The sequence below is a fragment of the Bos javanicus genome, chromosome 11 (assembly GCF_032452875.1).
Source record: "Bos javanicus breed banteng chromosome 11, ARS-OSU_banteng_1.0, whole genome shotgun sequence".
Classification (NCBI taxonomy): domain Eukaryota; kingdom Metazoa; phylum Chordata; class Mammalia; order Artiodactyla; family Bovidae; genus Bos; species Bos javanicus.
Window position 1 is genome coordinate 46,600,800 of NC_083878.1, and position 23,939 is coordinate 46,624,738.

Genomic DNA, 23,939 nt, shown 5'->3' on the forward strand with positions numbered 1-23,939 from the left:
AATAGGATATGAATGAGGCCATGGCTCACACCATCAGTGAATCAAGTGAGCCACACCTCTGCCTCCAAAGCAGTCCAGAAGGAAGTTCTCCTTCTTAACTCAGCATCTGGCCTTTTCTGTATTTCCTCATCGGTGTTTCCTGACGTTTACTCTCCTCTGGTTTCTCTAGGACCCCAGCCTGGCCACACCTGTGTTGCCTCTCAGTCACTCGCTGAATCCTCATGAGACCTCTGTCTTGGACCAGTTTTATTGCCAAAGTGGGCACACCCAGAGCCAGGAAATAACCCTCCTTCCTCACTCATTTAAAGGCCTGGAAGTCCTGGACAGTTCTACAGGGCACTTGGGGCAGGTGGAGCCTTAAGATTGGGCTCTAGGACAAGAGCATCTCTTTGGACAAAGGTAGAAACTGTGTATGGGAAACCTTCCTTCACTGCTCTGTGTCCAGCCTTGAGGAACCTCTGGGAGCCTTGGTCCAAGACACGCAGTGTCAGAGGAACTGAGACTGCTTCCAGAGTGCTGCTGGTAGTGGGTTTATTCTTTCTCTAGGGATGACTATAGATTCAGGCACTGCATATCCTGAGGCAGAGGAGGATGTGAACAATTGGTTCTCATTGTGGGGAGTTTGTGGTCTTCTTGGGGAATTGTCATGGTTCCCTAACCAGAAGCTCAGAGATAGATGTCCCCTAACAGTCAAAATACCTCATGTGGTCCGTGGACATCCTTGTGCAGAGATGCCTCTTTGGATGAAGGGTTGGGGAAGATGTGAGTCAGAAAAACAGGGTAGCTACTGGTTATTTAGGATGCTCAAGCTTGGAGTCAGGATAGCTGGTGGCTAAATGGAGACAGGCAAGTACTCTTTCTTCCTCTAAATCCAGAGACTTAGTACCTGAGCTGATGCACTGAAATCTCCTAACAATCCTAGCTGTGATGGATAGAGGGCATCCCAGGGTCACTGCAGCCTGGAGAGCCAGGACCACTCAGCCCTGACAGTGATGGGAGCTTCCATCTTGGGTTTTACAGCCCTGGAACATGCTTTTCCCATCCTTACTCTCAAATGTGCATCTAAGATAGGGTCTCAGGACAATTTTTTTTTAATACAGAATTCCAGGGGAAGGGAGAGAAATGGATAATGTATTTTCTTTCCCTCTTTCCCTACAAGACTAACTGCTGGACCACAGCCTCTCCACCATCTGGTCTACCTCATCCTCTTCACAGAAAGCCCTGAAGCCAACATGGCGTGCCCTATGTGTAAGTGGTGAATCACAAACCAGCTTGGAAATACTTCCATCTGGTCTCCCCAAAGAAATGGAGTACAAGGGTTTCTGTTTTGTAATTTAGAGTACAAGAAACCCTTGTAGTCCAGATTATTCATTCAAAATAAATAAGGAGTTCTAGAACTACTTATTTATTTTGATAAAGAGGGTAAATAAGAAATAATGTATTGATGACTGATTTATATATACTTTGTTTTGTTACTACCCAGAGACTATCAATCAGCAAAAAGACAAGTCACTGATAATCCTAGAAAAAAGGGTGAATCTTGAAAGACTCTTGGGACTATGAGTGCATGTAGCTTCTTTCAGATGCGTTGGTTCACAAACCAGCTCCTGCCCTATTTCCCTTCCCTTTTTCCAACAGCCACTCTTTGTCAGAGCAGTAAATCTACTCCTAGGAATCCTAGGAATCAAAGGCCTTTATAACCAGTTGCAATTGGAGTCCTAAAATTTACAATAACCTCATGTATATTTTGTGATTTTCTGTCTTCTGGCAGTGCAAGAATATCCCAGTTACCTTCACATTCGTGATTCTCGGCAGATGGTGTGGGTCGTAAAAGGAAATTCATTAATAGCAGTTCCTTCTAGCAACAACATTAAACCTGGTGAGTGACAATCAAAGCCATTGTGCTGCCCTTAAAGGGACATCAGCTCCACTGGGGATGGGGCCAAGCTTGTGTGAGCTCGGGAAGCATATTCTTGGGGATAGCTTCAGTGTCCTCAAGAAAGGCAGGAAAGGGCAAGATGGTTCCCTCACACTATCTGGAAAGGGTATGAGGAAAGAAGACCTGTACCCAGAAATGAGGGTGTGATGGATCTGGAGCTCTCCTTACCAAAAGAAGATGTCCTTGATTAAGAAGAGATTATTCATTCAATTAACAGCTGACCTTCTCCTTGGAATTTCTCTCTTCTAAATTTCAACCATTGCTACCTCTGTCCTTAAATTTAAACTGTTTCATCTTTCCATTACCATACCTGTATTTTTCAAATTTGGAGTCCTCTCTTCTAATAATAGGGGAATATTCCTTCTTCCCATCAATCCACTGCATGCCTATTATACCTCAATAAAGCTGGAAAAAAAGTCAATCCAAGTCAGCTTCTTTTCCTTTCTTGTTTGTTCCTTTGATGTTTGATTTCATTCCCCTTTCCCCTGGTTATTCTGTCTTTGTCTTCTTTCTAACTCTGATTAGACATGCACTAATGGAACATTTCCAGGCTTAATACTAAAAACCTCCTCTGGATTTGCACATTTCATTTCTACAAGTGTTCTATTTTCTTATGTGGTAATCTACATACTGTTCTCTGTACAGTCATAGTCAAGTACACAGCTTGTCTCCATTTCCCCACATGTCCATGCTTACATCAAACAATAAAACTTCTGAATTGTTCTTTGCCCACTCATCTCTAGCTTCTCTTTCCAGTCACCAGACTCATTTGTCTGTCCTCACTTTTTGTTCCTCAGTGGCTGCTGCTGCTAAGTCACTTCAGTCGTGTCCGACTCTGTGCGACCCCATAGACGGCAGCCCACCAAGCTCCCCTGTCCCTGGGATTCTCCAGGCAAGAACACTGGAGTGGGTTGCCATTTCCTTCTCCTCGGGGGCAGTCAGCATAATTGATTACTCTTTCTCGAACACTCTCTGTTCCGTCCTTTGGTAAGAATGTTCTATGTGGTTCACTGGCTCTTCTTTTGCACTCTACCTTCTGACTCACTTTCTCTGTAAAATAGCCAAATGCTGGCAATTTTCAGAGCTCAATCTGTAACCATCACCCCACCACTCTGAAGGAACTCAGAGCTGGTTTCTTGGATTGACGTGTTGCCTCTTTATTCTGGCATTTATGCTTCCAACCCAGCTGTCTCCCCTGAAAATTTTACCTATGTCCTTTTTCGCTTCCATCTGACAGAAGATGATAGAGAGCAGAAGAGTGTGTATAGAGGGGCTTTGTGATCAAGTGTGAAAATGGCCTGGAATATTCCCATTCATAACCATTGGCTAAAATGGAGTCACATGACTTGTAGCTAACTGCAAGGGATGCTGGGAAATGTAGTCTAACTCTGTGTCCAGAGCCAAAATAAAAACAGATTTTGGCTAGTAGCTAGTGGCCTTTAAATTCCAACTATCATAGGGTGGATGTTCAGTGAATGTTTCCTGAACTGTTTGCTGAGCTGATGTACAGGTCTCTGTAACCCATTTCCTTTTGATGTCCTCTCAGACATCTCAGTGACAATAGTGGTAAAGAACCCGCCTGTCATTGAAGGAGATGTAGGAGATGAGGGTTCGATCCCTAGGTTGGAAAGATCCCCTGGAGGAGGGCATGGCAACCCACACCAGTATTCTTGTCTGAAGAATCCCTGGGACAGAAGACCCTGGTGGGCTACAGTGCATGGGGGTCACAGAGAGTCGGACACGACTGAAGTGACTTAGCATGCAGACATCTCTAACATCTATTCCAAAAGTGGAACTGTGGATCTGACTTCTCAAAACGGTTTGCAGACCCAGTCTTCCCCATCTTCTTCTTCACCCTGTTCACTGGAGCCAGAAATACAGGAGGCATCCTTATTTCTTCTTTTCTTTGATCTCCATTTAATCCACCAGCAGAGACTGATGAGTCTGTGTGCAAAATAAGCCTTATTTCTAAGTTAATATCATCTTTCACTTGGAACACTGTATTACTTCCTCACTGCCCTCTCCCCCACTTCACTTGTGTAGCTTTGCATCCTATCTTCACGAACCATCAACAGTGACCTTCTTACCACATTAATTGAAGAATATTGTTTCCAAGTATTTGTGTTTTGGGGGTGGAAGTTTGGGGAAAGTGAGCAGTGAGGAGATCTGAGGCGCACCAATCTTATTTTTGGAGCCTGGAACTTACCGAGCTTCTTTCCATGTAAGGGTCTTAACATTTCCTTTCCCTGTCAACACTCTTCATCCAAACCCCTCCACCACCACATTCCTGTTTCTTCATTTACTGGCTTCCTCTTAGTGTTAAGTTCTTGGCTTGAACTTCACTCTGCTTTTTTGCTTCCTCTTTCTTGGTCTCTCTCCTACTGTCTCAGACCTTTGTCAGTTTCCCCAAAACAGGTGTTGCCACTTGTGGTTCTGGTCATTTCTCTGTTTCCATGGTTTAGTTCCATTTTCCATGGTGGCAATAACAATGTCTCTAGTTCTCAGCTAAGTCTCCAGAGCCTTGAGTGGGCACTCAACAAAGAATGTTGAATGGATAAATTCCCTTCTCCCTACCCAGAAGGATAGATGCAGAACATGCAGGCTCCTGGGAATCATCTGCTAAATTAGTTGAGAATTAAATTATACTGATAGTGACAGAAAATCCACTCAACTAGGAATTTATTAGGGGCTTCCCCAGTGGCTCAGTAGTAAGGAATCTGCTTCCCAATGCAGGAGATGTGGGTTTGATCCCAGGGTCAGGAAGAACCCCTGGAGGTGGGCATGGCAACCCACTCCCAGTATTCTTGCATGGGAAATCTCATGGACAGAGGAGCCTGGCAGGCTTCAGTCCATGAGATTGCAAGAGAGTCAGACATAACTTGGTGACTAACCCATCCAGCAGGAATTAAATAAGATAGAAATTCCTTTCTTTCTCAGGGAAAAGAAGCCTGAGAAGGCAGACTAAGGCCCATAGGTGCCTCTGTAATGCCACCAGATTCCAAGGATTCTAGGGTTCTGCTTTACCATCTTCAAGATTACCATCACCACAATCTAGGTATAAAGACAGGGAATAAGAAGAAAGCTCCTTCCAACTGAGTGAACTCCTTTTAAAGAAGAACATTCTTAGAAATCCTACACAACATTCCACTCTTATCTCATGAGCTAAAACTAAGCATATGGTCAAAGTTAGCTGTAAGTGTGATGGGAAATTTATTTTTATTTTGGGGAAGTAATATATCCTGGTGACAGCTGGGGCTCTGATATTAAGGAAGAAATAGGAAATGGATTTCAGCCAACTGATGAAGGGTTTCTGACACATGGCTAGTGGGAGAAGACTTTGTGAGGGGGTCGTGTCCTGGCTGCTCATTATCCCCTAGATGTGAGTGTCAGACCAGAAGGAATGGCCTTTTCACTGCTTGGAGCCTGACACCTGTTTCCATTTTCCCTGTGTTTCCAGTAATTCTTTCCTTGATAGCATGTAGAGACATGGAATTCAATAAGGAAGGAAATGGTACTCCACATTACCTGGGAATCAAGGACAAAAATCTCTGTCTCTACTGTACAGAAATCCAGGGCTATCCCACTTTGCAGCTTAAGGTGAGTGGTTGTGCAGCTAATTAGAAGAGTACATTAATGAAAGGAACTTTCAATTTCATTTAATCTGTTACTGAATATAAGTAATAGGTTTGTATAATTCTACAGTAATAGAAGAACAGACTCTGTATGATTTCAATATCTTTAGACCATGACATTTTTGCACCTTGTTTTATGTCCCTGGATGATCCAGGGTCTCCTGGTTTATAGTCTATGGGAACTTGAATAGAATTTGTATCCTGCCACTGTGTGAAAATTGTATAATCTTAATTATGTTGAATTGGTCCATAGTGCTTTTTGGGTATACTATATGCTTCTATTTTTCTGTCTATTCATTCTAATAACTTTTGAGAGTTTGATATTGAAATTGCAACTAAAAATCTTAATTTAATATTAAGAAGCTAGACATTACTTTGTCAACAAAGGTCCATCTAGTCAAGGCTAATGGTTTTTCCAGTAGTCATGTATGGATGTGAGAGTTGGACTATAAAGAAAGCTGAGCACTCAAGAATTGATGCTTTTGAACTGTGGTGTTGGAGAAGACTCTTGAGAGTCCCTTGGACTGCAAGGAGATCCAACCAGTCCATCCTAAAGGAGATCAGTCCTGGGTGTTCATTGGAAGGACTGATGTTGAAGCTGAAACTCCAATACTTTGGCCACCTGATGCAAAGAGCTGACTCATTTGAAAAGACCCTGATGCTGGGAAAGATTGAGGGCAGGAAGAGAAGGGGACAAGAGAGAATGAGATGGTTGGATGGCATCACCGACTCAATGGACATGAGTTTGGGTAAAGTCCAGGAGTTGGTGATGGACAGGGAGGCCTGGCATGCTGTGGTTCATGAGGTTGCAAAGAGTTGGACACGACTGAGCCACTGAACTGAACTGAACTGAAAAATAATTGTAACATATGGTGGAATAATATGTAACTTTGTTCTGTATTTTCCAAGTCTCCTGTAAACATGTTATCATCCTTTCATGCTGCTGCTGCTGCTGCTAAGTCGCTTCAGTCATGTCCGACTCTGTGTGACCCCATAGACAGCAGCCCACCAGGCTCCTCTGTCCATGGGATTTTCCAGGCAACAGTACTGGAGTGGGGTGCCATTGCCTTCTCCGCATCCTTTCATAATTTAGAAAATAAAAAAGAAAGAAGAAAACAAACAAACCAAAGAGAAACAGGTTTGCAATCCTGCATATTCACTATAAAGAAGAAAAGCTGACTTGATTCCCAAGTCAACACAAGGGACCTTTGGAAGGTGTAAGACTCATTTTACTGAAAGAGCTTACTCTGCAAGCCAGAGAATACATCCTTGAAAATGTTTCAGAATGGCCATTCTCAGTCCTCTTTAATCATCTCCCAGAGATCCTCTGAGGCCCTGGGATGCTTCCTCTGAAGTAAAGCTACTGAATGGCAGTGGAGACCAGAGGGGAGATTGTTAATTGGATTTGGTGGATGACATGCTTATGGTCCCCATTCTGAAAGTCAGATAGGTAGTTATGAATCCTCTGCTTCTGATGGAAGCTGTAATGTATAAACCCACTTGGAGGTGGGGAACCTCGTGAGACTGGCCTGAACCATCTGATGAGTGCATCCATGAAAGAGTTTACAACTCCTTCTGTTTTCAGGAAGGCAGTTCTGGTTCAAGGAATCAGAAGCACCTCTTGTGATGGGATTCTGGGGTGGGGCCAAGAACTGGAAACCAGTGGATTGCCTGTGACGTCCCCCTCTCATCTGCCTGTGTCCCTTACCGCTGTCCCTCTCTTTGTGGAAAGGGGACAGTGCCAGGGCTGAATTAGTTTATCTCCCTCCTCCCAAAAATCCTCTCTAACCAGCCTTTTTCGTACCTTCAGGAAGAAAATATCATGAATCTCTACAATAAGCCCAAAGGAGAGAAGTGCTTCCTCTTTTACCGCAATGATGAAGGCTCCACCGTTGTCTTTCAGTCTGTCTCCTACCCTGGCTGGTTCATTGCAACCTCCTCTGAGGCAGGGCACCCCGTTACCCTCACCAAGGAGAGGGGCACAGTCCAAAGCACGAATTACTACTTAGAGGGTGGACTCTAAATCCAGTCTGGGCTCTGGGTGGCTGAATCCAGTTCAGAGGATCAAGCAGTCAGAGGTTCTTCTGTTTGAAAACACAACAGATCATCTTAAGAGACCACCATACATGGATGCCCATCAACAGCCTACCTCATTCTCACCACCTCAAAACCACCTCCTCTTCTAGATACCCTCTAGATGTGTTGCTGTTGTTTAGTCACTAAGTTGTGTCCGACTCTTTTGTGACCCCATGGACTATAGCCTGCCAGGCTCCTCTGTCCATGGGATTTCCCAGGAAAAATATTGGAGTGGGTTGGCATTTCCTCCTCCAGGGGATCGAACCTGCATATCCCACATTGGCCAGCAAATTCGCTGAACCACCAGGGAAGCCCACCCTCTAGATAATCTCTAGATAATTTCTAGATACACTGTGTCCCAAATTGCACGTCATTTCAGTGTGAAACCTGAGTCACTTTTTATTCTTTCTTGATCTTGTCCCATCATCCTAGTTGCCAAGTCCAGTTAAATCCACTCCCAAATCCTTACAACCTCTCTTGCTATTCCTTCTGCCAACCCATAGCCTGGAAATGTGACTTCCAAACATATAATCCTATCAATAAAAGATATTAATAATTCTATGCATGCTTATTATAAATATTGTAACATGAACTCCAAAAGATGAATCTAAAGGGTAAGGCAGATGTAAAATAAAAATATCACAAGTCTTGATAGTCATGATGAACTCATAGTATCATTAGTTAATAATTTGATACACAGTATACAATTCAGTTAAGATTAATTGTTAACCACAGTGGATGTAAATCAATCTGTATTTCAATCACTAATAGCAGTTTATACTTTTTTCAAGCATCAACTATGACATTTTCTTGTTATTATTCCTGTTTCCTAGACTTTTAGGGGGACATTCAAACACAAGTTTCTTTATTCTGATGCTTTTAAACCAGTTGTCCATTTTGTGAGGATTACTTTAGTTAACGCTTGTAGTAAAATTTATGAATTCACTCAACCAGAGACACGTAAATTGCAGGTTTTATAATGCCCTGAATATGAATGTGAGCATATCAGGTTTTCTTCCTTCAGGAAACCTTGCCCTTCTTGGTATATGATGAACAGGCATATTGGGCTTTTCAATGACTGGGAACCCTTCACCAATGGGGGAGAGCGGGTAGGGGAATTTCAGCTCTGTAGTCCAAATGATTCCTCAGAGGGTCCAAGCAGGATTGAGTCATAGTCACCCATGGGAGTGTTGAGCTCAGGAACACCTCCTTGCATTGGTTTCCTTCATTTCCCTGCTTCAGTTTCTCTAGCTCCCATTCTTATTCCTTCAGATCATTTCTCATCATTTCAAAATAGACAGATGGAGAAAGAGAGGAGGGACAAGATGGCAGAGTGGAAGGACCTTGAGCTCACATCCTATCATGACAGATGGAGAGAGCTCTATCAGTTTTATTTCCCTCGTTTCAGTCTCTGAAACACTGGTTTCTATGACTTTTTCCTCCAGCCTTTGAGATACTCTAATATTCAAATTTTTGATGCTGTTGTTGTACTTTTATTCTTTTTTTTTTAATTTTTTCTTCTATTTACTTGGACATAGGCATTAAAAATAATCTTATTTATTTTTGTTTGCAATGGGTCTTCATTATGCAACGGCTTTTTCTCTAGTAGTGGGGAGGGGTTTTACTCTTTGTCGCTGTGTAGGGGCTTCTCATCATGGTGGCTCCTCTTGGTGTGGAGCACAGGCTGTAGGGCACTTGGGCTTCAGTAGTTGCAGCTCTCAGGCTCTAGAGCACAGGCTCAATAATTGTGGTGCACTGGCTTAGTTGCTCCGTGGCACGTGGGATCTTCCCCTACCAAGGATCAAAACTGTGTCTCCTGCATTGACAGGCAGATTCTTATCCACTGAGCCACCAGGGAAGGCCATGACTAGATGATCTTACTTGTTATGAACTTAAATTCCAAATGGATAGCGATGATTTGATCTGGCCCAGAGCTCTTGTTGGAACTCCAGATTTGCACTTACAACTACCAGCTTGGATATTCTCCGAACCTGCAAATTGAGCATGTCCTAAGGAGCACCCTTGATCCTTGCCCGATATGCCTATTCCCACAGCCAGTCTTTTCCATCTCAGTTACTCAAGATACAAACCTGGGAGTCATCCTGGATTTTCCTCTCCCTAAAGACCTACATCCAACCCATCAAGTCTATTCACCAAGAAGCCTACCTTCAAAGTACATCTCAAATCCACCCGTCCCTCTCCAACTTCTCTGCCATCCACCACTGGATATCTGGAAACCACCGTAACTCACCAGTCCTGTGCATCTGCCTCCTGACTGGTGACCTCCATCTACCACTCCATCTATCTGTTAAATCAGTTCTCTGTGAGCCAGCAAGGATTATCTCCATAAATGGAAATTCAATTATGTCATTCCAATGTTTAGAATTCTTTGATGTTTCCACTTGCAGTTAGAATGAAATGCAAATTCATTTATAAAAATTTGCTTATTGTTAAATGTTTTAATTGGTGGAAAATTGCTTTACAATGTTGTGTTGGTTTCTGCCATGGAACAATTCAAATCAGTCATATTTAGGCTGATAGATAGATAGATAGGCTTCCCTGATGGCTCAGTGGTAAAGAATCTGTCTGCAATGAAGGAGACCCCAGTTCCATCCCTGGGTTGGAAAGATCCTCTGGAGCAGGGCATGGCAACCCACTCTAGTACTCTTGCCTAGAGCATCCCATGGACAGAGGAGCCTGGCAGGCTGAAGTCCATAGGGTCACACAGAATCAGACATGATTGAAGCAACTAAGCAGCATACACACACACACACACACACACACACACACACACACACACTCCCCTTTGAGCCTCCCTCCCTGCCCTCCATCCCACTCCTCTAGGTCATTTCAGAGCATCAGGCTGGGCTCCCTGAGTTATGCAGAGACTTTTGACTATCTATTTTACACATGACCTATATCCAACCCATATATATGCTTTATCATGTGTATATATGTCAATGCTACTTTCTCAGTTCGCCACCCCCCCCCATCTTCCCTCACTGTGTCCACAAGTCCATTCTCTGCTAGGTTCATCAGTATCATCTTTCTGGATTCCATATATATGTGTTAATATACAATGCTTGTTTTTCTCTTTCTGACTTACTTCACTCTGTGTAAGAGGCTCTAGGTTCATCCACCTCACTACAACTGACTCAAATTTGTTCCTTTGTATGACTGAATAATGTTCCATTTATATATTTATCCATTAATCTGTTGATGGACAACTAGATTGCTTCCATGTCCTAGCTATTGTAAATATTGCTGCAGTGAACATTGGTGTACAAGTGTCTTGTAGAATTGTGGTTTTCTCAGGGCCTATGCCCCGTAGTGGGATTGCTGGGTCATGTGTGTGAAAGTGCTATGTCAATTCAGTCATGTCTGACTCTTTGAGACCCTATGTGCTGCAGCCCATCAGGCTCCTGTGTCCATGGGATTTCCCAGGCAAGAATACTGGAGTGGCTTACCTTGCCCTCCTCCAGGGACGTTCCCGACCCAGGGATCGAACCCATGTCTCTTATGTCTATGTGCATTGGCAGCCAGATTCTTTACCACTACCCCAACCTGGGAAGCCCTTGCTGGTCATATGGTAGATTTATAGTTTTTAGAGGTATCTCCATACAGTTCTCCATAGTGACTGTATCAGTTCCTTTTTCTCCACATTCTCTCCAGTATTTATCATTTGTAGATTTTTTTGATGATGGCCATTCTGACTGGTGTGAGGTGATACCTCATTGTAGTTTGAATTTTCACGAAATGCAAATTCTTTACCATAGTTTACAGGTTTGACTGGATGGTCTGGCCCCTGATGGCCCAACACTACTTTCAGATCAGTCTCTCCATTGCCATCTTCAGTCATGCTAATCTTTCAGTTCTTTGAATATGCTGAGTCCTTTACAGCCCCTGGACCTTTGCATATGCTATGCTCATGTACATTCCTGTTACCTGTATTGGCTTATTCTCTCTCTTTGCCTTTCTGGCTCCTTCAGGTTATTTCCTTATATGTCACCTCCTCAAGAGGCCTTCCCTAACCACCATGTCTGAAGAAAACTGCTTCTTCTACCTCCTGAAATTTCCTTTCTCCTGTTTCTTTTTCTTCACATGATTCATAATGACTTTATTTGCTTTTGTCTTTCTCTCCTTCCCTCTTTGCAGTATAAAATCCTTGATTGGTGGGAAGTAATGTTTGTCTAGTTCACCATTACAGCCCCAGCTCCTAGCACCATGTCTGTGTCAAATAAATAAATATATTGAACAAATTAATTATTAATTAATTGCTAAATGAATGAATAAATGGGGAGCCGACTTTCTCCCCAGGCAGTTCACCCTCCCCAGGCAGTCCACCTTCCCCAGAAAAACTAGTCTCATCCAGAATAAAACACACCTTCCTGTCCCCAATTCTTGATGTCACAGAGAAGACAGGTCTCATGTCTATACAAGTGCTTCCTCTTTATGAAGGTGGCTCCATGGCCCTCTGTGATCTCCATTTGTTAACAAGGCTGTTGCCCCAGAATCATATCTCTGCCTCTCCCTCAAATGGAAATCAACTGCATGTAAGTGATATACAGTATTTATTTTTGTCTGACTTATTTCACTTAGCCTAATACACTCCAAGTTCACTGATGTTGCTACAAATGGCAAAATTGCATTTTTTATTGTTGAGTAGTATTTCATTTTATACACACACACACACACACACACACACACACACACACACAAATATATGTTCCACAACTTCTTTATCCATTCATCTTTTGATGGACTCTTATGGTGTTTCTATGTTTTGGCTACTGTAAATAATGATGCTATGAATAATGGGATGTGCATACCCTTTCCAATTAGTGTTTTTGTCTTTTTAATGGCTATGTATTCAGGAGCAGAATTGCTGGAATTGGCAGTCCGATTTTTAGTTTTCTGAGGAACTTCCATACTGTTTTCCGCAGTGGCTTAAGAAGTCACATTTCTAATAGTTTATGGTTTAAAAAGTGAAAAAGCAGGAGTCGCTCGAGAAGGGGGATGTCGTGTGTTTCCGTTGCTGTGTATTTTGTGTTAAGGCTTTGTCTGTGTCCTGTTATCCCAGGCTGATGAGTGATTGGGCTATTTAACTCTCTTAAATGGGTCAGTGGTAAAGAACCTGCCTGCAATGCAGGAGATGTGGGTTCAATCCCTGGGTCAGGAAGACCCCCTGGAGAAGGAAATGGCAACCCACTCCAATATTCTTGCCTGGGAAATCCCACAGACAGAGGAGCCTGGTGGGCTCCAGTCCATGGGGCCGCAGAGTCAGACAACGCCTGAAGCAACTGAACAACAACAAGTCTCTCTGTGTCTTCTTGCTGGAGGTCCTCTTTTTATTCCTGAAGGGAAGGATGGAATGTAGGACAACCTATGAGGCCTAGGAGAGCACTGACTCATGGAAAGTCGACTCGTCAGCAGTGTGTAGGGGTTGAGGTCTCAGAGCCTGTGAGGCCAGGGAAGGACCCCGAGCCCTTCCCAATCCACCATTTGCTCTGAACCTTGGCTGCAAGGGCTGGAGAGACTGTTCTGAGGTGGGCCAGGAGGTGAGCATCACAGAAGGCGAGCAAGTCCACCTGCTTAGAATTTCCTAGTTTCTGGCTCTGGGTCAGCATTTTCTCCCTGTCCCACACTGGGACAGCAGGGAACAAGTAGGGGGAATTGTCTAGTCCTCTCTTAGAGATCAGTGTCTCCAAACCTGTCTGCTCCCTGAGGGTCCAAGGCAAGTTCAGGGTCAAGGTCCTTCAATGTTCTCTTTATCTGTCTCCAGTCCTGCCTCTTCCCAGCCTTGCTGTGGGGAGCATGGTCCCACCAAGACATGTATGACCGAGTCCCTCTGCCGTCCACCTGAATCCACCACAACAATGTTGTCTACCACAACATTGTTAATTGGCTATGCTCCAATGTAAAGTAAGATTAAAAAAAAAATAATTAAAAGGAAAGAAAAAGAAAATGCTGGCATCTTCCACCTTCATTAATCTCTGGAAAACCTTACATTTTGCAGGCCTTGGGAATTGGGAAAGGGGCTTTGGAAAAAGACATGAGCCAGAACTTCAATCTTGGAAGACATGTATCTCTCTTCTGCATCTTGATGGAGGGATGTTGAGTCCATTCTCATGGACCAGGATGCCCACAGGTGGCCTGCCCTGGGCTCTGAGGAGCTGGGGACCTGTCAGGTGGGGATGCTTTTCCCCTGAACCCCTTCATCCTCCTTGCAGAGAGCTCCCAATTTCAAATGGGACAAGATCTGGGCCCCTGACTCAGGGCAGTCCCACAAAATACTTCTGTCATTTAAAGTCTTTATTTTCACCATTCAGGGGATTTCTCTTTTTTTTTTTCCCTTGAGCAACTAATTGGAAAAGGTATATGCATCCCGAATTCATAGCATCATTATTCACAGTAGCCAAAACATGGAAACGAAAACAACACAAGTGTCTGTCAAAAGATGAATGGATAAAGAAGTTGTGGAATATATATATGTGTGTGTGTGTGTGTGTGTGTCTATATAGATATACAGTGGAATACTGCTCAACAATAAGACTGCCCAACGAGAAGCAGTTGTCCCTTTGATTCCTGCACAGGCTTAGTCCCTCATCAGCACCCACCACATATCAAAAACACAACAGTGATCGTGGGATCTGGTGGCAGCAGCTTCACAGCACAACTGGGCTGGGGGGCCCAGACACCAGTGTGAATCAGCGTCTCTGTGGTCTCCTGGGCATGGCAGCCTGTCTTACGGATTCTGTTCTCTGAGCGAATCAGGACTGGCTTCTGGGCTTTTAGCTAGGGAAGCATGTGGAGGCTTCTCTTCTTAGAAAGCTGCTTGCTGGTGAGGCTCTGGGTAGGGAGATGACAGCCACGGCATAGCTCAGACTGCTCAGAGCTGCTCAAGGGAAAAAAAGCAGGAGAAATCCCCTGAATGGTGAAAATAAAGACATTAAATGACAGAAATATTTTGTGGGACTGCCCTGAGTCAGGGGCCCAGATCTTGTCCCATTTGAAATTGGGAGCTCTCTGCAAGGAGGATGAAGGGATTCAGGGGGAAAGCATCCCCACCTGACAGGTCCCCAGCTCCTCACAGCCCAGGGCAGGCCACCTGTGGGCATCCTGGTCCATGAGAATGGACTCAACATCCCTCCATCAAGATGCAGAAGAGAGATACATGTCTTCCAAGATTGAAGTTCTGGCTCATGTCTTTTTCCAAAGCCCCTTTCCCAATTCCCAAGGCCTGCAAAATGTAAGGTTTTCTAGAGATTAATGAAGGTGGAAGATGCCAGCATTTTTTTTTCTTTCCTTTTAATGCCTTTAAAAATTTTATTTTACTTTGGAACATAGCCGATTAACAATGTTGTGATAGTTTCAGGTGGACAGCAGAGGGACTCTGCCATACACACACTTGTATCCATTCTCCCCCAAACTCCTCTCCCATCCAGGCTGCCACATAGCATTGAGCAGAGTTGCCTGTGCTATACAATCAGTCTTTGTTGCTTATTCATTTTAACTATAACAGTAAGACTCTAGCATTTTCTGTGCCAGCAGAACTTGAAGAGACTCTGGGGAAACACATTGGTGTTGATGAAAAATTAATCAGTAGTCAATCTAAGAAAGAAATGAGGGCTTCCCTGGTGGTCCAGTGGAAAAGAATCCTCCTGCCAGTGCAGGGGACAAGAGTTCAATCTCTACTGCAGGAGGATCCCATATGCGGAAGGGCAACTAACTCGGTGCATTACAACTACTGAGCCCACGTGCTGCAAGTACTGAAGCCCATGTGCCTAGAGCCCATGCTCCACAGCAAGAGAAGACACTGCAATGAGAAGCCTGGACACCACAACAAAGACTATCCCCTGCTCACTGCAACTGGAGAAAGCCTGCACACAGCAGCAAAGACCCAGCAACCCCCCAAATAAATAAATAAACAATTCTTTTTTTTTTTTTAAGTAAGAAATGGAAAATTGTATTTGCACCAATCTGGGGATTGTAACCAAGGAGACAGTCTCTCAGACAATTCTTGAGGACTTTTCTATAGAGATGAAGGGAGAGCCCAGTATATATGTGATTTTGGCAAAGGGGTACATACAACCAAGAAATCACCTTGGTTGAGGGTTACTGTTATTTTTCAAAGGACAGGGATCTTGGTGTTTTTAATGCTTTTCTCAGTATGGGTAGGTGCAAGAAACTGGGTTCATAAAATCTTCTCTGGAATATATCTGTCTCGGGGCCAGTCTGTGAGTTTTTCCAGTGTACTTAGTGCCTCAATCTGATCTTCCCCTTGAATTGATTTCAGGGTGTACTATAGGTTAGTGACTGCAGTAGCTAATGGCTTGATTCTTATAAAACTGGATGGTGGGCAACATTCTTTGTTTTACAATCCCTTCCATTTTGGTCTTAATTTTGATCAAGAATGGGAAAGCATTTTGTGACTAGTTTGTCCCACAGAGCCCTAGGAATGCCCAGGTCAGACGAGCATTTCATTGAAGGTCACTCAATATGCTTTTTTTGTCTTATTCCATTACATTTTTTTCAGTATTTTTGAGGTATAATTGACATATAGCATTATCACAAGTCTAGCTATCACATGTTACCACACAAAGCTAATTCATTATTATGGCTTATATTCCATATGATGCACTTTATATCCCCATGACTCAATTTTTAACTGCAAGTCTGTACTTCTTGGCCCCTTGACCCATTTTGAGTCCCCAGCTCCCTCTCTTTTGGCAACCGCCAATCTGTTCTGTGAGTCTGGATTTTGTTTTATTTGCTTTGTTTTTCAAATTCCATATATAGGTGAAACCATATGAAAATTGATTTTCTCTAACTTCACTTAGCATAATACACTCAGAGTATATCAGTGTTGTCACAAATGTCAAGATTTTATCATTTTTTAAAAATTGCTGAATAGTATTCACATTATCACATACCTCTTCTTTTTTAAATCTATTCATCTAACCTGGGATGCCTGGGTTGGTTATACACTCTGGCTGTTGTAAATAATCCTGCAGTAAACATGTGCTATGTCACGCCAACTCAATGTGCTTTTACTGGATATGTTAATGATAGCCAAAAGGCTCTGTACTGCCTGTCTTTCTGGACTGTTATAATCCGGAAAATGGTTCTCTCTTGTTGCTTCTTCCCATATCTAGAGTTACACTATTAAGATCATTGATCTTACAGAATTATATATTTGATCAATCATCTCAAGTCACCTATTATTCATTTTATCTGAGGCTCAAGCATGCATTTGGTAATGTAAGAAACAAGATATATTGTAAAAGGCAAGATACAAGTAATAGAGCTAGTAAAATTAACAAGGTCATGACTAAGTATTTGAACCGAGAACTTCCATTAGGTGTGGCTTTCCTTAAGTCATCTGACCAGTCTGTGCTGCCTCAGTTTCTCTCTGTAAGGGAAAGGCTGTATTGGCATTGCACATAAAGCTCATCAAAGATGTCTGCATGTACAAGGCGAGTGGTGGGTCGGTGTGATCCCCTTACAGGACTGAGAAAGGAATGTTATCTTCTAAGGAGTTACATGGCTGGTGCCAGAAGAAGGAAACTATATTTCTACAACAGAACAAGTTTTTCTGCCAGTGGGGAGGTCTGGTTAATGCATAATACAGACACATAGTACGCACTGGAGGGGAAGGGGAGGTCAAAGGGCAGAAAGTTTTTATGTCTAAATTTTTCTTGTCTTCCCTTAAAATAGGTTTTTTCCCCCCATCATTAGGAAACAGTTGGTAGAAACTCCCATGACAACTCAGAAGTGTGAGATGCTCGTTGGGGCGGGTGGTGGGTGGGTGGGGATGAAATAATCCCAGAGGCCCTCTTGACTCCATGTGAAGAAACCTGAGGTTGGCAGAAGGACTGGAACCATGGGGTTTTCCCCCAGGAGATCAGTGGGTTGAGCGATGACATGTCCACCCTTGAAGACAGTTTGGTCTGAGATCTATGCAGGTCTCTCCGAGGATGCTAAATGGTAGGGAGAGGCAGGGTGATGCTGATGGTCCTACTCTCCCTGACAACTACACACATATTGCTATAGAGAAGCAAAATTTGCCACTCCCAAATATGTCTCTTTTGCATGTGAATTATTTTAGGCTGATTATTTTTTAGCAATAGAAGACTCAAAAAGTCTTTCTCTTTACCTCCTCTTTAGCTGCCTTGGGGCTTCCGAGATGGCTCAGTGGTAAAGAATCCATCTGCCAGTGCAGGAGACACAGGTTTTATCCCTAAGTCAGAAAGATCCCCTGGAAGAGGAAATGGCAACTCACTCTAGTATTCTTGCCTGGGAAATCCCACGGACAGAGAAGCCTGGTGGGCTACAGTCCATGGGGTCACAAAGAGCTATGTTTGTGAGCATGCATGCACAAACATAGCTGCCCAAAGGCTGGATAAAGGGCCTGTTCTGGGAATAAAGCTCCCTCCAGAGATATTTGCAAGAATATGGGCAGGGTGTGGTTGGGGAAAATGTGGCATGTCTCATTGTCTCTGCCGGGCCCAGAAAATACCAAATATTTGCTTTTCCATCTCCTCATTAATCTCCTTTCTCCTCTTTGAAGTCCCAAAGCACTACCCAAACATCTTTTCTGAATCTCAAAAGCAATATGTGTGTATCACTATGGTAAAAATTAAAATTAACTGAAATAGTATGATTCTGTGTCCTTGTTTTACTCACCTGAAAATGTCTTTCTCTTTTTCAATAGGGTGAGGGCTGAGTCCCCTTTAAGAAGATCGATATAAGAAACCCAGGAAGATTTATCTGAATCACAAACAATGACATCAGTCTTCTTTTCTCTTTGAGAGGAAAACCAAACATCTGAAGAATGTACTTGAAGGCATCAAGCTCATTTTTCATGCTCATGTTGAAAATTCTGCCTCAGTTCTTGTCCTTCCTGCTGACAAAGTTGATGACAAACTGGAACTTCCATTTCCTGCTTCCAGAAGAATGCATTTCTGTGATGTCCAAGTAGCTCAGTTCTTTCAGAGGCCCTTGAGTCAAAAGAATGACTAAGTCCTTAATTCTGCATGGAGTGCCTCATCCTGATTTCTCAAAGCTGAAAACCCAGATGTCCTTTTCCTGGTTCAGAGTGAGATGGATGATGTTGGAGGCCCAGCCTTGGTGATTCACACAATCAGAGGAGGCCACATCTGGGCCAGACAAAAATCTAGGGCTGCACTATCCCATGTAGACTACCCGCCCTGCCTGCATTCCACTTGTAGGAAATTTTCCTTCCCTAAGTTTCTCCAGCCTGGTGAATGTAGCAGAATCACTAGCAGTTCAGTTTAGTTCAGTCTCTCAGTCATGTCCGACTCTTTGCGACCCCATGGACTGCAGCACGCCAGGCTTCCCTACCCATCACCAACTCCTAGAGCCTACTCAAACTCATGTCCATCGCATCAGTGATGCCATCCAACCATCTCATCCTCTTTTGTCCCCTTCTCCTCCCGGCTTCAAACTTTCTCAGCATCAGGGTCTTTTCTAATGACTCACTTCTTCACATCAGGCGGCCAAAGTATTGGAGTTTCAGCTTCAACATTAGTCTTTCCAATGAATATTCAGGACTGATTTCCTTTAGGATGGACTGGTTGGATCTCCTTGCAGTCCAAGGGATGCTCAAGAGTTTTCTCCAATACCACAGTTCAAAAGCATCAATTCTTCAATGCTCAGCTTTCATTTTTTTAATTTAAGTTTATTTATTTTAATTGGAGGCTAATTACTTTACAATATTGTATTGGTTTTGCCATACATCAACATGAATCCACCACGGGTGTACATGTGTTCCCCATCCTAATCCCCCTCCCACCTCCTCCTTGTACCATCCCTCTGGGTCATCCCAGTGCACCAGCATCCTGTATCCTGCATCGAACCTGGACTGGCAAATCGTTTCTTATATGATATTATACATGTTTCAATGCCATTTTCCCAAATCATCCCATCCTCTCCCTCTCCCAGAGAGTCCAAAAGACTGTTTTATACATCTGTGTCTCTTTTGCTGTCTTGCATACTCTCACATCCATGCATGACTACTGGAAAAACCATGTCTCTGACTAGATGGACCTTTTTGGCAAAGTAATGTCTCTACTTTTTAATATGCTGTCTAGGTTGGTAATAGCTTTTCTTCCAAGGAGCAAGTGTCTTTTAATTTCATGGCTGTAGTCACCATCTGCAGTGATTTTGGAGCCCCCCAAAATAAATTCTGTCACTATTTCCATTGCTTCCCCATCTATTTGCCATGAAGTGATGGGACCAGATGCCAGATCTTAGTTTTCTGAATGTTGAGCTTTAAGTCAATTTTTTTTCAATCTCCTCTTTCACTTTCATTAAGAGGCTCTTTAGTTCTTCTTCACTTTCTGCCATAAGGGTGGTATCTGTATATCTGAGGTTATTGCTATTTCTCCCGGCAATCTTGATTCCAGCTTGTGCTTCATCCAATCCAGCATTTTGCATGATGTATTCTGCATGTAAGTTTAATAAGCAGGGTGACAATATACAGTCTTGATGTACTCCTTTCCTGATTTGGAACCAGTCTGTTGTTCCATGTCCAGTTCTAACTGTTGCATCTTGACCTGCATACAGATTCCTCAGGAGGCAGGTCAGGTGGTCTAGTATTCCCATCTCTTGAAGAATTTTCCACAGTTTGTTGTGATTCACACAGTCAAAGGCTTTGGCATAGTCAATAAAGCAGATGTTTTACTGGAATTCTCTTGCTTTTTTGACGATCCAGCAAATGTTGACAATTTGATCTCTGGTTCCTCTGCCTTTTCTAAAACCAGCTTGAACATCTGAAAGTTCACGGTTCACATACTGTTGAAACCTGGCTTGGAGAATTTTGAACATTACTTTACTAGGATGTGAGATGAGTGCAATTGTGTGGTAGTTTGAACATTCTTTGGCATTGCTTTTCTTTGGGATTGGAATGAAAACTGACCTTTTCCAGTCCTGTGGCTACTGCTGCATTTTCCATATTTGCTGGCGTATTGAGTGCAGCACTTTCACAGCATCATCTTTCAGGATTTGAAATAGCTCAACTGGAATTCCATCACCTCCACTAGCTTTGTTCATAGTGATACTTTCTAAGGCCCACTTGACTTCATATTCCAGGATGTCTGGCTCTAGGCGAGTGATCACACCATGGTGATTATATGGTTTGTCTAGTTCTTCTGTGTATTCTTGCCACCTCTTCTTAATATCTTCTGCTTCTGTTAGGTTCATACCATTCTGTCCTTTATTGTGCTCATCTTTGCATGAAATGTTCCCTTGGTACCTCTAATTTTCTTGAAGAGATCTCTAGTCTTTCCCATTCTATTGTTTTCCTCTATTTCTTTGCATTGATCACTGAGGAAGGCTTTCTTATCTCTCCTTGCTATTCTTTGGAACTCTGCATTCAAATGGGTGTATCTTTCCTTTTCTTCTTTGCCTTTAGTTTCTCTTCTTTTCTCAGCTATTTGTAAGGCCTCGTCAGACAACCATTTTGCCTTTTTGCAAAATGGCGGAGGAATAGGACAGGAGACCACTTTCTCCTGCCACAAATTCATCAAAAGATCATTTGAATGCTGAACAACTTCCACAAAACAACTTCTGAACACTGGCAGAGGACATCTGGCACCCAGAAAGACAACCCATTCTCTTCAAAAGAAGGTAGGACAAAATATAAAAGACAAATATACTTATATATGTGTGTGTGTGTGTGTATACACTATTGATACTATGTATAAAATATGTCATTAATGAGAGCCCAATGTATAGCACAGGGAATGCTACTCAATGCTCTGTGGTGCTCTACATGGGAAAGAAATTTAAAAAAAAGAGTGGATATATGTACATGCTGTGCTGTGCTTAGTTGCTCAGTCATGTTCGACTCTTTGTGACCCCATGGACTGTAGCCCTCCAGGCTCCTCTGTTCATGAGATTCTGTAGGCAAGAATACTGGAGTGGGTTGCCATGCTCTCCTCCAGGGGATCTTGCAAACCCAGGGATTGAATCCAAGTCTCCTGCATTGCAGGCAGATTCTTTACCAGCTGAGCCCCAGATATATGTATGCATATAGCTGATTAATTTTGATGTACAGTAGAAACTGACACAACATTGTTAAAAAAAAAAAAAAAACTATAGTCCAACAGAAATTTAAAAACAAAAACCTATCTGCTCATGCAGGATGCGGACTTAGCATAAGTCTTTTTGTTTATGATTATATGGACATGATAGTTGGACCATCAAGAAAGCTGAGGGCTGAAAAATTGATGTTTTTGGACTGTGGTATTGGAGAAGACTCTTGAGAGTCCCTGGGACTGCAAGGAGATCAAACGAGTCTATCCTAAAGGAAATCAGTCCTAAATATTCATTGGAAGGACTGACGCTGAAGCTGAAGTTCCAGTACTTTGGCTACCTGATATGAAGAACTGACTCACTGGAAAAGACCCTGATGCTGGAAAAGATCGAGGGCAGGAAGAGAAGGGGACGACAAAGGAAGAGACAGTTGGATGGCATCACAGACTCGATGGACATGAGTTTGAGGAAGCTCTGGGAGTTGGTGATGGACAGGGAAGCCTGGTGTGCTGCAGTCCATTGGGTTGCAGAGTCAGACACGACTGAGAGACTAAACTGAACTGAACTGATATTCCCTATGCCTACAACACTGTCTATGTGCTTAATGTTTTTCTCACCATTTGAATAATGATGAGGATAAGATGATAAAGGGCTTCCCTTGTTGCTCAGCTGGTAAAGAATCTGCAGGAGACCTGGATTTGATCCCCGGGTTGGGAAGATCCCCTGAAGAAGGGAAAAGCTACTCACTCCAGTGTTCTGGCCTGGAGAATTGGATGGACTGTATAGTCCATGGGTTCACAGAGTCAGAAATGACTGAGCCACTTTCACTTTCACTAAGACAATAAACGTTCTTCAGGAAAAATAAAAGCATCTCTAGATGGATTGAAAATAATAATAATAAATCCTCTAAGAATTTGTGCTGGAAACAACACCCCAAAATGTATCTTCCTAGCATGAGGATTTGTTTAGGCTGATTATGTTTAAGAAACAGAAGACCTAGGAGGTTTTCTGTTTCTTTTTTTTTTTTAAACTTTCTCTTGCTGCCCAAAGAATGTAGATAGAGGGCATGTTCCATGAATAGAGCTTTGACCACAGATAACTATTAGTGTGGCTTCCCTGGTGTCTCAGTGGTAAAGAATCTGCCTGCCAATGTAGGAGACCTGAGTTCAAACCCCAGGAAGATTCCCTGCAGAAGGAAATGGCAACCCACTCCACTTCTTGCCTGGAGAATACTGTGGACAGAGGAGCCTGAAGGGCTACTGTCCATGGGGCCCCAAAAGAGTCAGACATGACTTACGGACTAAACAACAACTATTTGTATGAAGTAGGCAGAGTGAACATGCAGGAACTGAGCAAAGTCTATTTGTTAAAATTTCTCTCTGTCCCATTATCTGTGCCTGGCCCAGCAAACATTTGCTTATAACACCTTTGCTTTTCTATCTTCATGTGAATTGCTTTCTTTTCCTTTGAAGTCCCAAACCACTACCCCCAACACCCTCTTTTGTCTTTAGCTGAAGATGTCATTTAAGAGGAGGATTTTGGTCATTTTTGTCTCAGTTTTCCTGGGTCTCTCCCATATGAACATGTTATTTTAACTTTTATTTGACTAGCTCCTGCTAATCTGTCTCATGTCAGTTTAATTTTTATACCAGAGAGAAGAACAAAGAAAGGTAGAGAAAATTTTCCTCCTCTCTGACAAAACCATATCCAGATCCTTCTCTACCTCCATGAATGTTCTACCAGCAAGAACCTTTGTTCTTTCTTGGAGTTCCCTTGAGACTTACATGTGGATTCTCTCAACAGACCAGAGAGTACAAATCTGTGTCATTTCAGAAGACCTAACTCCTGTAGAAGACCCAATGAGTCCATACTTCATGTTTTTGTACACGCTTCAAATTATTATATTAATAATGAGATTTTCTACATATATATAGTATATATTATATATATAGTATATATAAATTTTTATATTTTATATGTATTTATATATACATATGGGCTTCCCTGGTGGCTCAAGGGTAAAGAATCTGCCTGCAATGCAGGAGACCTGGGTACAATCCGTGGGTCAGGAAGATTCCCTGGAGGAGAGCATGGCAACCCACTCCAGTATTCTTGCCTAGAGAATCCCATGGACAGAGGAGCCTGGAAGACTGCTCCTGCCAGGAGCAGGGTCACACAGAATTGGACACGACTGAAGTGACTACACAGCAGCAGCATAAATACATATAGAGATT

At 42.9% G+C, this 23,939-nt stretch overlaps 1 protein-coding gene across 2 annotated transcripts; it reads left to right on the plus strand.

The window, feature by feature from the left end:
* Positions 1–307: 307 nt before the first annotated feature.
* IL36B (interleukin 36 beta) lies at positions 308–8,208 on the plus strand. Of its 2 annotated transcripts, none has more exons than XM_061432577.1 (5): positions 308–399; positions 1,160–1,248; positions 1,772–1,879; positions 5,397–5,536; positions 7,382–8,208. In XM_061432577.1, the coding sequence occupies exons 2-5, from the start codon at positions 1,233–1,235 to the stop codon at positions 7,592–7,594; spliced, it is 477 nt and encodes a 158-aa protein (XP_061288561.1). In that variant the 5' UTR covers positions 308–399; positions 1,160–1,232; the 3' UTR covers positions 7,595–8,208. The 2 variants fall into 2 exon arrangements, with proteins under 2 accessions (XP_061288561.1, XP_061288562.1); XM_061432578.1 differs by lacking the exon at positions 308–399 and adding an exon at positions 443–522.
* The last annotated feature ends 15,731 nt before the right edge of the window (positions 8,209–23,939 follow it).